General features: G+C 48.1%; 1 protein-coding gene across 2 annotated transcripts in view; it reads right to left on the reverse strand.

The window, feature by feature from the left end:
- gtf2f2a (general transcription factor IIF, polypeptide 2a) overlaps window positions 1-15,605 on the reverse strand; it is a 259,984-nt gene that overhangs the window by 150,624 nt on the left and 93,755 nt on the right. For both annotated transcript variants that reach the window (XM_072514321.1, XM_072514320.1), the window contains exon 5: window positions 10,511-10,655. In XM_072514321.1, coding sequence (XP_072370422.1) covers window positions 10,511-10,655 — 145 coding nt within the window. The remainder of the gene's footprint in view (window positions 1-10,510; window positions 10,656-15,605) is intronic.

Genomic DNA, 15,605 nt, shown 5'->3' on the forward strand with positions numbered 1-15,605 from the left:
TTTTATCCTTCAGATATAACTAGCTTGAAAGGATTTCAATCCAAGATGGTGTTCCCATCAAGGAATCAGCATGAAGTTCTTTTAAGTGTTTATTGGGCATAAATAAAACAGCAAGAATTTTGTTCCCAGGTCACAGTCACAAGCTTTTATTTCACTCGTTAACGAGACAGCAAAAGTCAAAGACCCGATTTAGTGCGGGTCCTACAGAGCCATCTTGTTGCTCAACGTAGCTGCAAAATTCCTGGCAAAAACCCCGGCTAGGTGGCGGGAGAACTGCGTACTGGAGCTGGTCACAGAAGACTAGAAGAGCTTTGTCAGGGGCAGGCAACGAACATCGAACATCAGGCGCCTGTTGAACATGGATGAAATGAAAATCGCTTATTGTCACAAGTAGGCTTCAATGAAGTTACTATGAAAAGCCCCTAGTCATCACATTCTGGCGCCTGTTCGGGGAGGCTGGTACGGGAATTGAACCATGCTGCTGGCCTGCTTTAAAAGCCAGCGATTTAGCCCAGTGTGCTAAACCAGCCCCAAATAATTCCATTTGGGGAGAGAACACCAAAAGTGATAATCTCCCTGGACACAGAAAATGCCTTTGAGTGGAAGTACATCCCGGACCCCCAAGGCAGTATGGAGAGGATTATGAAGCTCTTAAAGTAATTTAGAGCCTTCATGGGCTACAAACTCAACCGGAGCAAAAGCAAACTTTTCCTGGTGAACCCGCAAGGGAGAGGGACAGAGACGGAGAGATTACCGTTTAAACAAGCCCAAAACAAATTCCACTACCTGAGGATCCAAATTGCCCACAACTGGTCATGGATCCACAAATGGAACCTGACAAGTCTGGTGGAGGAAGTTAAAAGGGACCTGCTGAGTGTGGGACACACTCCCACTCTCACTAGCAGGGAGAGTGCAGGCGATAAAAATGAATGTACTGCCCAGGTTCCTTTTCCTATTCAGATCCCTCCCGATCTACATTCCCAAGGCCTTCTTCAACACGGTAGATAAAGTAATCTTGGCATCCCCTCTGACCAAATACTCAAGAAGCCCAGTGGTCGGTTGGTTTAGCACACTGGGCTAAAACGCTGGCTTTTAAAGCAGACCAAGGCAGGCCAGCAGCATGGTTCAATTCCCGTACCAGCATCCCCGAACAGGCGCCGGAATGTGGCGACTAGGGGCTTTTCACAGTAACTTCATTTGAAGCCTACTTGTGACAATAAGCGATTTCCATTTCATTTCATAGCCATGCTCCGAACGTGGTATCAAATGAGACAACGCTTCGGCCATACCAAAATGTTCATTATGGCCCCTACAGCAACTACAGGTTCACGCCCACAACAATGGATGCCACCTTCAAAAGGTGGAGACAGGACGAGGGGACACTGACAGTTAGCAACATGTACACAGACAACAGATTAGCGACCTGGAAGAACTCACGGAGAGGCTCCAACTACCTAAAAGGAAACAAAATGAGGCATATGCAGGTCAAAAACTTCCTCCGTAAGTACCCACAGACACTCGCTAGTGGAGGAACTGTTGAATGCAGGCAACCTAGGGAAGGGGAACTGTGGAGTCTTGTACCGACGACTGTTGGAAGAGGTAGGCTGCTCCCATGGACGAGAGAAGGAAAAAATGGAAGGAAGAACTAGCATAGAAGTGGTTGGGGGTGGGCGGAAGCACTACACGGGGCGAACTCCACCTCCACACGCAAAGGGTTGAGCCAAATGCAGCTAAAAGTGGTGCACAGAGCTCACCCAACCATAACCCGAATGAACAGGTTTTTCCTGGAGGTGGAGGAAAAATGTGAATGGTGCCAGGGAGGCCCAACCAACCACACCCACATGTTCTGCCTCAGACTTGTCGGCTTCTGGACTACCTTCTTTGAGGCAATGTCTAAGGTTGTGGGGGCGAGGGTGGAGCAATGCTCAGAAATGGCGGTATTTGGTGTCTCAGAGCAGTCAGAATGTTTTATGGGGAGGGGGGGGCGATGTCCTAAGCCTTCGGCTCCCTAATCGCCCGCCAAAGAATCCTGCTCAGCTGATGATAGGCAGCACCCTCAAATCTGCAGACTGGCTAGTCGACCTGTCGGAATTCTTCCAACTGGAGAAGATAAAATTTGCCATTCGTGGTCGGAAGAGGGCTTCTACAAGACATGGAGGCCATTCACCAACTTGTTCTGAGGCCCGTTCATAGCCAGCAACGAGTCAAGCGGGGGGTCCGATGGACACGGATGACACACAATACACAGATAAGCGACTTCCGGTTGTGGTGATGCCTTGCTAGCCGCACGTTTCGGCGGCTCCAGCTCCGACGGACCTTCAGGCTCTTTTAAGAGCCCCAACGGAAAATTTTTGGGCAACGCAACCCGGTGTGGGGTGAGTGAGCAGGGAGTCCCCCCCCCAACGAAGGAGGAAAAAACCGGCGGCGGCGGCTGCAGCGCGAGGAATCGTCGACCAAAGAGACAGAAAGGGAGAAGCACAAGATGGCGGCGGAGAAAGCGCAGGCGACATGGGGGCCCGAGCAGGATGAATTTTTGAGACGGTGCGTGGAGCTGCTGAAGAGGGAGGTGCTGACCCCGATGCTACAGGCAATTGAGGGGCTCAAGGAGACACAAAAGACTCAGGAGACAGAGCTCCGCGTGGTGGAGCAGAAGGTGACGAATAATGAGGACGAGATCCTGGGCCTGGCGGTTAAGACACAGACGCACGAGGCACTTCATTAAAAGTGCACTGAAAGGATCGAGGCCCTAGAAAATGGAGCGCGAAGGAAGAACCTTCGGATACTGGGTCTCCCTGAGGGTGTGGAAGGAGTGGACTGTGGAGCTTATGCAAGTACGATGCTGAGCTCACTGATGGGTGCTGAGGCCCCTACGGGCCCCTTGGAGGTGGAGTGGGCACACCAGATCCCGGCGAGAAGACCAAAAGCGGGAGAACCACCCAGGGCGATAATCGTGCAATTTTACCGCCTTAAGGATAGAGAAGAGGTCCTGAGATGGGCTAAAAAGGTGCGGAGTAGCAGATGGGAGAATGCAGTGGTACGGGTGTACCAGGATTGGAGTGCGGAGGTGGCGAGAAGGAGGGCGAGCTTTAACCGAGCCAAGGAGGTGTTGCATAAAAAGGTGAAGTTCGGGATGCTGCAGCCGGCAAGACTATGGGTCACGTATCAGGAGAGACACCATTATTTCGAGACGGCGGAGGAAGCATGGACCTTTATCAAAGAGGAGAAATTGGATCGGAACTGAGGGACTGATGCTGCAGGAAATGTTATTGTTAATGTTATGGTTGAAGTTAATTGAGAAGTAAATTGGGAAGGGGGGAGACATTGGGAAATGTGGGCGCCGGTGAGGGTGGAAAGACGGGACATAGATGGAGAATGAGGAAGGGGAGGGGGAGGGGAAAGGGAGCTGCGCCACAAGAGGCGGGTCAGGTAAAGGGATGTTCCCGCGCCAGAAAGAATATGGCGGGAAGACAGGCGCAAGGCGGATGGGAGTTCCCCACACGGGGCGGGTCGAGGAGTGAGGAGTAGCCGGGGTCAGTTGAAGTCAGCTGACTTACGGAAGTAATATGGGGGGAGCAATCACGCTAGAAAGAGTTCTAGCGGGGGGGGGGGGGGGGACAACTGGATTGCTGCTGCGGAAATCCAAAAGGAAATGGCTAAAGAGTGGGTGGACGGGGATGGTATGCGACGCTGGGGGAGCGAGTGGGAGCGCGGAGGCGGGATATGGGACTGGCCTAGAGAAGGTAATGGCTAGTCGACACGGGAGGGGGGCAGGTAGCCCCCTAGTGAGGCTGATCACGTGGAACGTGAGAGGCCTGAACGGACCGATAAAAAGGGCCCGAGTGCTCGCGCATTTGAAAGGACTAAGGGCAGACGTGGTTATGCTCCAAGAGACGCACCTAAAGGTGGCGGACCAAGTTAGGTTAAGGAAAGGATGGGTGGGACAGTTGTTCTACTCAGGACTAGACGCAAAGAACAGAGGGGTGGCCATTTTGGTGGGGAAACGGGTAGCATTTGAAGCAAAAACATCGTAGCAGATAGCGGAGGTAGATATGTAATGGTGAGTGGCAGGCTGGAGGGAATGGAGGTCGTGTTGGTTAATGTATATGCCCGAACTAGGACGATGCGGGATTTATGAGACGGATGCTGGGGCGCATACCGGACCTGGAGGTAGGAAACTTGATTTTAGGAGGGGACTTTAATACTGTGCTGGACCCGGGGCTAGATAGATCCAGCTCAAGGACCGGAAGAAGGCCGGCAGCGGCCAAGGTGCTTAAGGGGTTTATGGACCAAATGGGGGGAGTGGATCCATGGCGATTTCTTAGACCGAGGGCGAGGGAGTTCTCCTTCTTCTCCCATGTCCATAAAGTGTACTCCCGGATAGATTTTTTTGTTTTGGGAAGGTCGTTGATCTCTAGGGTGGAAGAAGCTGAGTATTCAGCCATAGCGGTTTCGGACCATGCCCCACATTGGGTGGACCTGGAATTAGGAGAGGAAAGGGAGCAGAGAGCACTCTGGCGATTAGATGTGGGATTGATGGCGGATGAGGGAGTGTGTGCAAGAGTGCGGGGGTGTATTGAGAGATACCTGGAGGTCAATGACGACGGCGAGGTCCCTGTGGGAGTAGTATGGGAAGCACTAAAGGCGGTGGTCAGAGGAGAGCTGATCTCCATTGGGGCCCACAAAAGGAAAACGGAGGCCAAGGAAAGGGAAAGATTACTGGGGGAGATTTTAAGGGTGGATAGGGAATTTGCAGAGACCCCGGAGGAGGGACTGTACAGGGAGAGGAGACAACTCCAGGCGGAGTTTGACCTTCTGACCACCAGAAAGGCGGAGGTGCTGTGGAGCAAGGCACAGGGGAGGAGGTATGAATATGGGGAAAAGGCTAGTCGCCTGCTGGCTCATCAATTGCGAAAGAAGACAGCAGCGAGGGAGATCGGAGGAATTAGAGACGAAAAGGGAGACACGGTGCGAAGAGCAGGAAAGATAAATGAGGTGTTCAAGACCTTTTATGAGGGACTGTATAGGTCACGTCCCCCAGAGGGAGAGGAGGGGATGCGGCAGATCCTGGATCAATTGAGGTTCCCGAAAGTGGAAGAGCAGGAGGTGGTAGGCCTGGGGGCACCGATTGGGGTGGACGAGGTTATTAAGGGACTGGGAAGCATGCAGGCAGGGAAGGCTCCGGGACCAGACGGGTTCCCGGTGGAATTTTACAGAAAATATGTGGACTTGTTGGCCCCGTTGATGGTGAGGACGTTCAATGAGGCCAGGGAAGGAGGGACTTTAGCCCCGACAATGTCGGAGGCGACGATATCGCTAATTTTGAAGAGGGATAAAGATCCATTGCAGTGCGGGTCCTATAGACCTATTTCATTATTGAACGTGGACGCCAAATTGCTGGCAAAGGTACTGGCATCGAGGATAGAGGACTGTGTCCCGGGGGTGGTGCACGAAGACCAGACAGGGTTCGTAAAAGGGAGACAACTGAATGTTAACGTGCGACGACTATTAGGGGTGATAATGATGCCCCCAGTGGAGGGGGAGGCAGAGATAGTGGCGGCAATGGATGCAGAGAAGGCAATCAATAGGGTGGAGTGGGAGTATCTATGGGAAGTGTTAAGGAGGTTTGGGTTCGGGAATGGGTTTATTAGCTGGGTCAAACTTCTTTATGGGGCTCCAACGGCAAGTGTAGTTACGGGTCGACAAAGATCGGAGTATTTCCGACTATATAGGGGAACAAGACAGGGATGCCCGCTGTCTCCATTGTTGTTCGCGTTGGCAATTGAACCTCTGGCCATGGCGTTGAGAGACTCCAGGAAATGGAGAGGGGTGACTAGAGGGGGAGAAGAACACCGAGTCTCGCTATACGCAGATGACCTATTGTTATACGTGTCGGACCCAGCGGGGGGGGATGATAGAGGTCATGCAAATGTTGAGGGAGTTCGGGGATTTCTCGGGGTATAGGCTAAACATGGGGAAGAGTGAATTATTTGTGATACATCCAGGGGACCAGAGTAGAGAGATAGAAGGCCTGCCTCTAAGGAAAGTGGAAAGAAACTTCCGATACCTGGGGATTCAGATCGCTAGGAGCTGGGGAACCTTGCACAGACTTAATCTGACACGGCTGGTAGAACAAATGGAGGAGGACTTCAAGAGGTGGGACGTGCAGCCTCTGTCGTTGGCGGGCAGAGTGCAGGCAATTAAGATGATGGTCCTCCCGAGGTTCTTATTTGTATTTCAATGTCTCCCTATACTAATCACTAAGACCTTTTTCAATAAAATAGACAGGAGCATCACGAGCTTCGTGTGGGCAGGGAAAGTTCCGAGAGTAAGGAGGGGGGTCCCTGCAGCGTAGCAGGGACAGAGGAGGATTGGCATTACCGAACTTGGGCGATTACTATTGGGCCGCCAATGTGGCAATGATACGTAAATGGATGATGGAGGGTGAGGGAGCGGCGTGGAAAAGACTGGAGAGAAAGTCCTGTAAAGGGACGAGTTTAGAGGCGCTGGTGACGGCGCCGCTACCGTTCTCGCCCAAAAAGTTTACCACGAACCCGGTGGTGGCGGCAACATTGAATATCTGGGGACAGTGGAGGCGGCAGAGAGGGGTGCGGGGTGTCCTGGTGGGGTCCCCAATTAGGAACAACCATAGGTTCGCCCCAGGAAGAATGGATGGAGGATTTCAGAGCTGGCACCAGTTGGGAATTAGGAGGGTGGGAGATTTATTTATAGATGGGACTTTTGCGAGCTTGGGAGCATTGGAGGAAAAGTATAAGTTGCCCCGGGGAAACTTTCTGAGATATATGCAGGTGAGGGCGTTTACTAGACAACAGGTGAGGGAATTTCCGCTGCTCCCGACACAGGGGACTCAGGACAGAGTGCTTTCAGGGGTGTGGGTCGGAGAGGGCAAGGTGTCAGAGATATACTGAGAGATGAGGGAAGAGGGGGAGGAGTTGGTGGGCGAGCTAAAAGGAAAGTGGGAAGAAGAACTAGGGGAGGAGATAGAGGAGGGTATGTGGGCTGATGCCCTAAGTAGGGTAAATTCCTCTTCCTCATGCGCCTGGCTTAGCCTGATTCAATTTAAGGTGCTACATAGAGCACACATAACGGGAGCAAGATTGAGCAGGTTCTTTGGAGTGGAGGACAAATGTGGGAGGTGCGGCGGGAGCCCGGCAAACCACGCACATATGTTTTGGGCGTGCCCGGCACTGGAGGGGTATTGGAAGGGAGTGACGGGAGTGATTTCGAAGGTGGTGAAGGCCCGGGTCAAACCAGGCTGGGGGCTAGCTCTATTTGGAGTTGCGGATGAGCCGGGAGTGCAGGAGGCGAAAGAGGCTGACGTTGTGGCCTTTGCGTCCCTAGTAGCCCGGCGTAGGATCCTACTCATGTGGAAGGAGGCGAAACCCCCCGGACTGGAGGCCTGGGTAAACGATATGGCGGGGTTCATTAAACTGGAGCAGATAAAGTTTGCCCTGAGAGGATCGGCTCAAGGGTTCACCAGGCGGTGGCAGCCATTTCTCGACTACCTAGGGGAACGTTAGAGGGAAGACAGATAACCAGCAGCAGCAACCCAGGGGGGAGGGGGGGGGGGGTTTATAGTTTAGTTTATGTCAAAAGATTATGGGGCTTAGTTATTTGTGTATTGTTAAAAATTTCTTTACTGTTACGTTTGCTTTGTAAGAGGGAAAAATTGTTGTTTGGAAAAAATTTTCAATAAAATATATTTAAAAAAAACACACAGACAAGCCACGGATCGAAGGAACAGGGAGGAGAGCGAGGGGGGAGGAAGCAAAAACCCATAAACAAAAACATGGGACACAAGCGACATAGCCGCAGGAGACAGGCCATAGAGCAAGTGAGAAAAGCAGAGGAGCAACAATACACGGAGGGTCAACACTGGGCATTCCAACTAAGGACGGTGGCCAAATGGGGGTCCACAGCCACACCGAGGGAGAGACACATGCTCTCTGTCCCTCCGGAAACCATGGCTCAATCGCGAGATTGACTCCCTACTGAAGGACAGATCGGAGGCGTTCAAGGCAGACGACCCTGACCGATACAAGAAATCCAGGTGCAACCTCCGCAAAGCCATCAGAGATGCCAAGAGAGAATATCAAACCAAGCTACAGTCACAGACAGACTCTCGGCGGTTGTGGCAAGGACTAAACAACATAACGGGCTACAAAGCGAAGCCGAACAGTATCTCTGGCAGCAACGCACCCCTCCCCGATGAACTCAATGCATTCTATGCTCGGTTCGAGCAGGTAACCAACAATCCGCTGTCGAGTGCCCCAGCAGCCCATAATTCACCCATACCCACCATCACAGCTTCCGAAGTCAGATTGGCCTTCCTGAAAGTGAACCCTCGGAAGGCGACGGGCCCGGACGGGATCCCTGGTCGTGCACTCAGAGCCTGCGTGGACCAGCTGGCAGAGGTATTCGCGGGCATCTTTAACCTGTTCCTACTCCACTCTGAGGTCCCCACCTGCTTCAAGAAGACCACCATCATACCAGTACCAAAGAAGAACCAGGCAACGTGCCTCAATGACTACCGACCAGTGGCCCTGACTTCAGTCGTAATGAAGTGCTTCGAGAGGTTGATCATGAAGCGCATCACCTCCATACTCCCAGAATGCCTTGATCCACTGCAATTCGCATACCGCTGCAACCGGTCCACATCAGACACCATTTCCCTGGCCCTACACTAATCCCTAGAGCATCTCGAAAACAAGGACTCCTACATTAGACTCTTTTATATTGACTATAGCTCCGCCTTCAACACCATAATCCCAGCCAAGCTCATATCAAAGCTCCAAAACCTAGGACTTGGCTCCCCACTCTGCAACTGGATCCTCGATTTTCTGACCAACAGACCACAATCAGCAAGAATGAACAACAACACCTCCTCCACAATAGTCCTCAACACCGGCGCCCCGCAAGGCTGCGTACTTAGCTCCCTACTCTACTCCCTGTACACACACGACTGTGTGGCAAAACTTGGTTCCAACTCCATCTACAAGTTTGCTGACGATACGACCATAGTGGGCTGGATCTTGAATAACGACGAGTCCGAATACAGGAGGGAGATAGTGAATCTAGTGGAATGGTGTAGCGACAACAATCTCTCCCTCAATGCCAGCAAAACTAAAGAGCTGGTAATTGACTTCAGGAAGCAAAGTACTGTACACACACCTGTCAGCATCAACAGGGCCGAGGTGGAGATGGTTAGCAGTTTCAAATTCCTAGGGGTGCACATCTCCAAAAATCTGTCCTGGTCAACCTAAGTCGGCGCTACCACCAAGAAAGCACAGCAGCGCCTATACTTCCTCAGGAAACTAAGGAAATTTGGCATGTCCACATTGACTCTTACCAACTTTTACAGATGCACCATAGAAAGCATCCCATCTGGCTGCATCACAGCCTGGTATGGCAACTGCTCGGCCCAGGACCGCAAGAAACTTCAGAGAGTCGTGAACACCGCCCAGTCCATCACACGAACCTGCCTCCCATCCATTGACTCCATCTACACCTCCCACTGCCTGGGGAAAGCGAGCAACATAATCAAAGATCCCTCCCACCCGGCTTACTCACTCTTCCAACTTCTTCCATCGGGCAGGAGATACAAAAGTCTGAGAACACGCACGGACTCAAAAACAGCTCCTTCCCCACTGTCACCAGACTCCTAAATGACCCTCTTATGGACTGACCTCATTAACACTACACCCTGTATGCTTCATCCGATGCCAGTGCTTATGTAGTTACATTGTATATGTTGTGTTGCCCTATTATGTATTTTCTTTTATTCCCTTTTCTTCTCATGTACTTAATGATCTGCTGAGCAGCTCGCAGAAAAATACTTTTCACTGTACCTCGGTACACGTGACAATAAACAAATCCAGTTGGATACTTATCCAGCTTTTCGCTGTTCTGAGTGCAATCGCCAATGGCTCGATTGCCAGGCCGAACAGCAGCAGGGATAGCGGACATCCCTGCCTCGCGCCTCTGTGCAGCTGGAGGTATCTGGAACTGATGGGGTTTATCCATACGTTCGCCATGGCAGCGCTGTACAGTAGTTTCACCCAGGCGGTGAACCTTGATCCAAACCCAAATCGCTCCAGTACCTCCACTATGAGGTATTTCCACTCGACTGTGTCGAAGACCTTTTCTGCGTCCAGGGAGATGATCATTTCTGCATCCTTTAGCAGGCGCCTAATGTTCAATGTTCGCTGCCTGTATAATGATCCTCGTTAGTATTTGTCGTTCTTTGGTTTATTCTTCTCGTTCTTCTTTGACTTATCTTTCGCTTGGAATTTTTCATTTTTCTTTGGTTGCTTTGCTTAATACTATGTGTGGTGATGAAACTTGTAAATTTATAGTATGAACTGGAATGTGCAACATAAAAATGTGAAAACTAATAAATAATTTTTAAAAATTGATGAGAAGCAGATTTCATCAGCCAACAGTAACAATACCACTGAAACATCTGTACGTTTACACATTTTAGTGTTCTCACCTGATGGTCCTTCCGTAAAAACCGACAACGTCTGTCCTCCAACGCTCTGCATCATGAACGGATGCTCCCTGGGTGCACTAATTGGTGCCCCTTTGCCACTGGCATTTTGGATACTTGCAAGTTCCTCGTTTAAAGTAAAGGAAACCTGGTGGATAAAAATAGCCAAGTCAACTGCTGCAATTTCACAGGTCCCACAGCACTGCCCAGAATAGAACTGCACGATTCAAACAATGGCAAACATTTGACATAGTCATAATTTCAACCAGGCAATGGTAAGTTTTCTCAAATCACAATCATCTGCACTGTTTCAATAAACTAGTGAGAAATGAACATTCTGAATCATCCTGTGCCTTTAGTTGAAGGGTCAGCCTTTGCGTGGGTTTCCTCCGGGTGCTCCGGCTTACTCCCACAGTCCAAAAATGTGCAGGCTAGGTAGATTGGCCATGCTAAATTGCCTTAGTGTCCAAAAAAAAAGGTTAAGTGGGGTTACTGGGACAGGGTGGCAATGTGGGGTTAAATAGGGTACTCTTTCCAAGGGCCGGTGCAGACCCGATTGGCTGAATGGCCTCCTTCTGCACTGTGCATTCTATAATAGCTGTTTGAAAGGTACATTGTGGGCATTGCTTGATAGTATTGAACAAAACATTCCCAAAAGGAAAAGTTCTCATATTTCAGTCACAGAAAAACATTTATAAAAAGTCACTTAGGCACTTCGAATGGCAAGTAGAAAGAAAATAAATGCTGTTGGGAAGCAAAAGTGCTGCAAAAATATAGTGCAACAAATGCAAAAAAGTAGGGAAACACTAACACCATTGATGCTGCTATGGCTCGAGACTCAGGCATCCCATTAGCAAACCAAATAAGTTACGAAAGCTGTCACAGATATTCGGAACTGAGCAAGCATATAGCAGAACAGTGTTTATGACTCTTCTTTGATAATATTTTAACGAAAAAAGGGAAGGGAGGGTGGAGGAGAGAATAGGGGACAGTACACCCTAAATGAAAAAGGGGGTTACCAAGGAGGGGTTTTGGGGGGGGGGGGGGGGGGGGGAGGCATGCCAAGACATACGATATCTATATGTATATAAGAACCACACGTACTGTAAATATTAAACATAAAGTGTTACTGCGTATAAATTGAAAATACCAATCAAAATTTTTTTTTAAAGGGGAAACAGGTTTGAAAGTATTTAGAACCAAACTTGTAGTGATTTGATTATTTGATTTTATTTATTATTGTCACATGGATGAGTATACAGTGAAAAGTATTGTTTCTTGCATGCTGTATAAACAATGCATACCGTACATAGGGAAGGAAGGAGAGGCTGCAGAATATAATGTTACAGTTATAGCAAGGTGTAGAGAAAATTAATACGAGGTAGGTCCATCCAAACGTCTGATGGCAGTAGGGAAGAAGCTGTTCTTGAGTCGGTTGGTACGTGACCTCAAACTTTGGTATCTTTTTCCTGACGGAAGAAGGTGGAAGAGAGTATGTCCAGGGTGCTTGGGGTCCTTAATTATGCTGGCTGCCTTTCCGAGGCAGCGGGAATTATAGGTAGAGTCAATGGATGGGAGGCTGGTTTGCGTGATGGACTGGGCTACATTCACGACCTTTTGTAGTTTCCTGCAGTCTTGGGCAGAGCAGGATCCATACCAAGCTGTGATACAACCAGAAAGAATGCTTTCTATGGCGCATCTGTAGAAGTTGGTGAGAGTCGTAGCTGACATGCCAAATTTCCTTTGTCTTCTGAGAAAGTAGGGTCGTTGGTGGGCTTTCTTAACTATAGTTTTGGCATGGAGGGACAAGAACAGGCTGTTGGTGATCTGTACACCTAAAAACTTGAAGCTCTCGATACTTTCTACTTCGTTCCAATTGATGCAGATTGGGGCATATTCTCCACTACGCTTCCTGAAGTCGATGACAATCTCCTTCGTTTTGTTGACATTGAGGGCGAGATTATTGACGTTGCACCAGTTCCCCAGATTCTCTCTCATTCCTGTACTCTGTCTCGTCATTGTTTGACATTCGACCCACTACGGTGGTGTCATCAGCAAATTTGAAAATCGAGTTGGAGGGGAATTTGGCCACACAGTCATAGGTGTATAAGGAGTATAGTAGGGGTCTGAGGACACAGCCTTGTGGGGCACCGGTGTTGAGGATGATCGTGGAGGAGGTGTTGTTGCCTATCCTTACTGATTGTGGCTTGTGGGTTAGAAAGTCCAGGATTCAGTCGCAGAGGGAGGAGCCGAATCCAAGGCCACGGAGTTTGGAGATGGATTTTGTAGGAATAATGGTGTTAAACGCTGAGCTGGAGTCGGTAAATAGGAGTCTGACATCGGTGTCTTTGTTATCTAAGTGTTCCAGGGTACAGTGCAGGGCCATAGAGATGGCGTCTGCTGTGGATCGAGGCAATCTGGGAGGTTGGAGTTGATTCGTGCCATGACTAACCTTTCGAAGCACTTCATGATGATGGATGTCAGAGCCACTGGACGATAGTCATCAAGGCACGCTGCTTGGCTTTTTCTTGGTACAGGGATGATGGTCGTCTTCTTGCAGCAGATAGGCACCTCAGATTGTTGTAAAGAGGTTGAAGATGTCTGCAAATACCCCCGCCAGCTGATCCGCGCAAGACCCGAGTGCTCGTCCGGGTACCCCATCCGGGCCAGTGGCTTTCCGTGGGTTGACCTTCGAGAAGTGGAGTGAATAGGATCAGAGCAATTATTGACAAAATGATGCTTTCTGTGTTCCTTCAACTCAATGTTGCATGTTTCATTTTTAAATGTGATAAGACGTAGTTGACACTTCAAAAGAGTTGTATTGTTTTTAGTTTAGAAAAATACTAATGGATCTCTGTGCGTTACTCAGTTAAAAGTTACATTAACATTCCCATTTTTCAACCTGATTATTCAAAATACAAGTCGTATGTGAAAGCAATTTGAATCAGATCTCATGCAAATGAGTGACCAACAGGGATAAGCTCATTTAAGCTCACAAATGCACACTCAGTGACATCCAGAATTAAGCAGCTCCATGAGGCGAGAGTTCCAATCCTGACACTTACTTTAAATAACTACCATGCACCCAGCGCTCCTCCCAACACCAGCGAACATATAAAATGTGCAGTATTCTGCTTCTCTCATCGGATGGCGCAGGAACATGATGGCAACTCAGAGGGACCTATCTGCACCCTTGCCTTGCATAAAACACATTTTTGGCTTCCCCACCCACCACAAAGACTCCAGCCACATAGCCTTGCAACCCAGGGGCCAATCTTTCATGCAAGGCCAAATAAATCAATGACTAATCTGCTAGCCTTTAAGATTTCAACCTACCTGCCTATAGATATGTTGAAATACGTAAGTTAGGTAGATCTGAGAAGATTAAGGGGTACAACCTAACAGAGATCTTGATTTTGAAGGTCTACATGTAAACGGAATGGATTGTTTCCATTGGTCTGCAAGATTGTAACTCGAAGATACAAAAAACACAGAGGTGGTTAGAAGATGGAATTCTAGCCACAAAACATTATTCAAAATCAATATTCAAGGATATTGGAAATGAGGAGCGATTTAATTTATTTAGGGTGATGGGTGATGCAAAACCTGGAAAAATGAACAAGACCAGCAAACAGAAAGACCACACGGGGTTAAAAATAAAGATTTTCTAATTTTGGATGGAAAAAGCTGTGAAGTTTACCTTTGTTATATTATAGTTTACTGATTAAATTTAAAATATATCTCAGGCTGTTGCTTTTACGATCCATCACAGTTTTGATAAAGTAATTGAAAATTTCACTCCCCATAAATATTTGCTTTTAACATCAATAGGCGATAGCAAATTCTGGGATACACCAACCAGTGTTAGTGCTCGGGCCTGAATGCAGTCAGGTCTGATATGCTAAACCAAGACAGTGGGTGTTGCATTTTAAAATGTAGCTGACTGCTTGGTGTGTGACTTCAAAGTGCTCACAAAAGTGTACAGATGCTGATAGAGTCTAAGAAGCATTAACAAAAATTAAATTCAACAAGTAAAAGAATTGGAATAGACAAGGTAGAGCAAATAGCACAAGAATGACAAGAAAATGAGGAAATGTTATAATTTATGCAACGTCTTTCCACTGTCATGATTTCTTCGTGCTAATTCTATTAGACAGTCCGCAGTTTTGATAATTAATCTCTCACACAGCCATATCCTCCATTCAATTTGGGTAAAATTAAGCCATTTGTCATACTGTTCAAGATTTATTCAAGTACATTTTCCCAGCCCATTATTTCATGGTTGGATTCAATGGATTATATCTGCATCATATGGTGAAAAATATTGACAAACTAAAGAATTAATTCAGAAGTTATCTTGCAGATGATATAAAATGGCAAATAGTGAAAACCAGTGTACAATGAGCTATAAACAAGACAAATGCAAACTCTGCCTCCAGCACAGAAGGCCAAGACAGTCATCTAATCCTCAGTGTGGTCATGGAGCAAAGCAGTTTGGTTTGTTTTCTTTTCCATAACTCCATATGGAAAATACAATTTGTCTGCCACATTTTGTTTTTTTATATTTTCCACATGCAAAATCCTGGCAACTGTGAGATTGAGCAAAATCCGGTCCATAAACTTGGCCTTACTTTGAATTTTAAAAACTTCCAATGTTGGTGCGGTGACAAATACAGTGCCGTGCTAAAAATAAATTATTTTGCAATTCAAAGAGAGGCTGTAACAAAGGAAACTAATCCACTTTGAAGGCTTATGTTAGGAACTAACTCTAGAGAAATTTGGACACAGCTTTGGGGGAGTGTAGTTTCTTTACACAGTGAGTTATGATGATCTGGAACGCAATACCTGAAAGAGTGGCACAAGTTGAACTTTCAAGAGAGAATTAATAAATACTTAGGGGAAAAAATGGCAGGGGGAAAGGAAAGGGGAATGGGACTAATTGGACACCCCTTTCAGAGTTGGCAGAAATATGATCGGACAAATGGCTGTCTTCTGTGCCTCAGCTTTCGATGTTTTCATGATTCCTTCGGGACAGGAAGCATCGGAAAGATGACATTCGATGGTGATTAACAGTATCGAAAATTAAATGTTGAAAATG

Source organism: Scyliorhinus torazame, chromosome 8 (assembly GCF_047496885.1).
Source record: "Scyliorhinus torazame isolate Kashiwa2021f chromosome 8, sScyTor2.1, whole genome shotgun sequence".
NCBI lineage: Eukaryota > Metazoa > Chordata > Chondrichthyes > Carcharhiniformes > Scyliorhinidae > Scyliorhinus > Scyliorhinus torazame.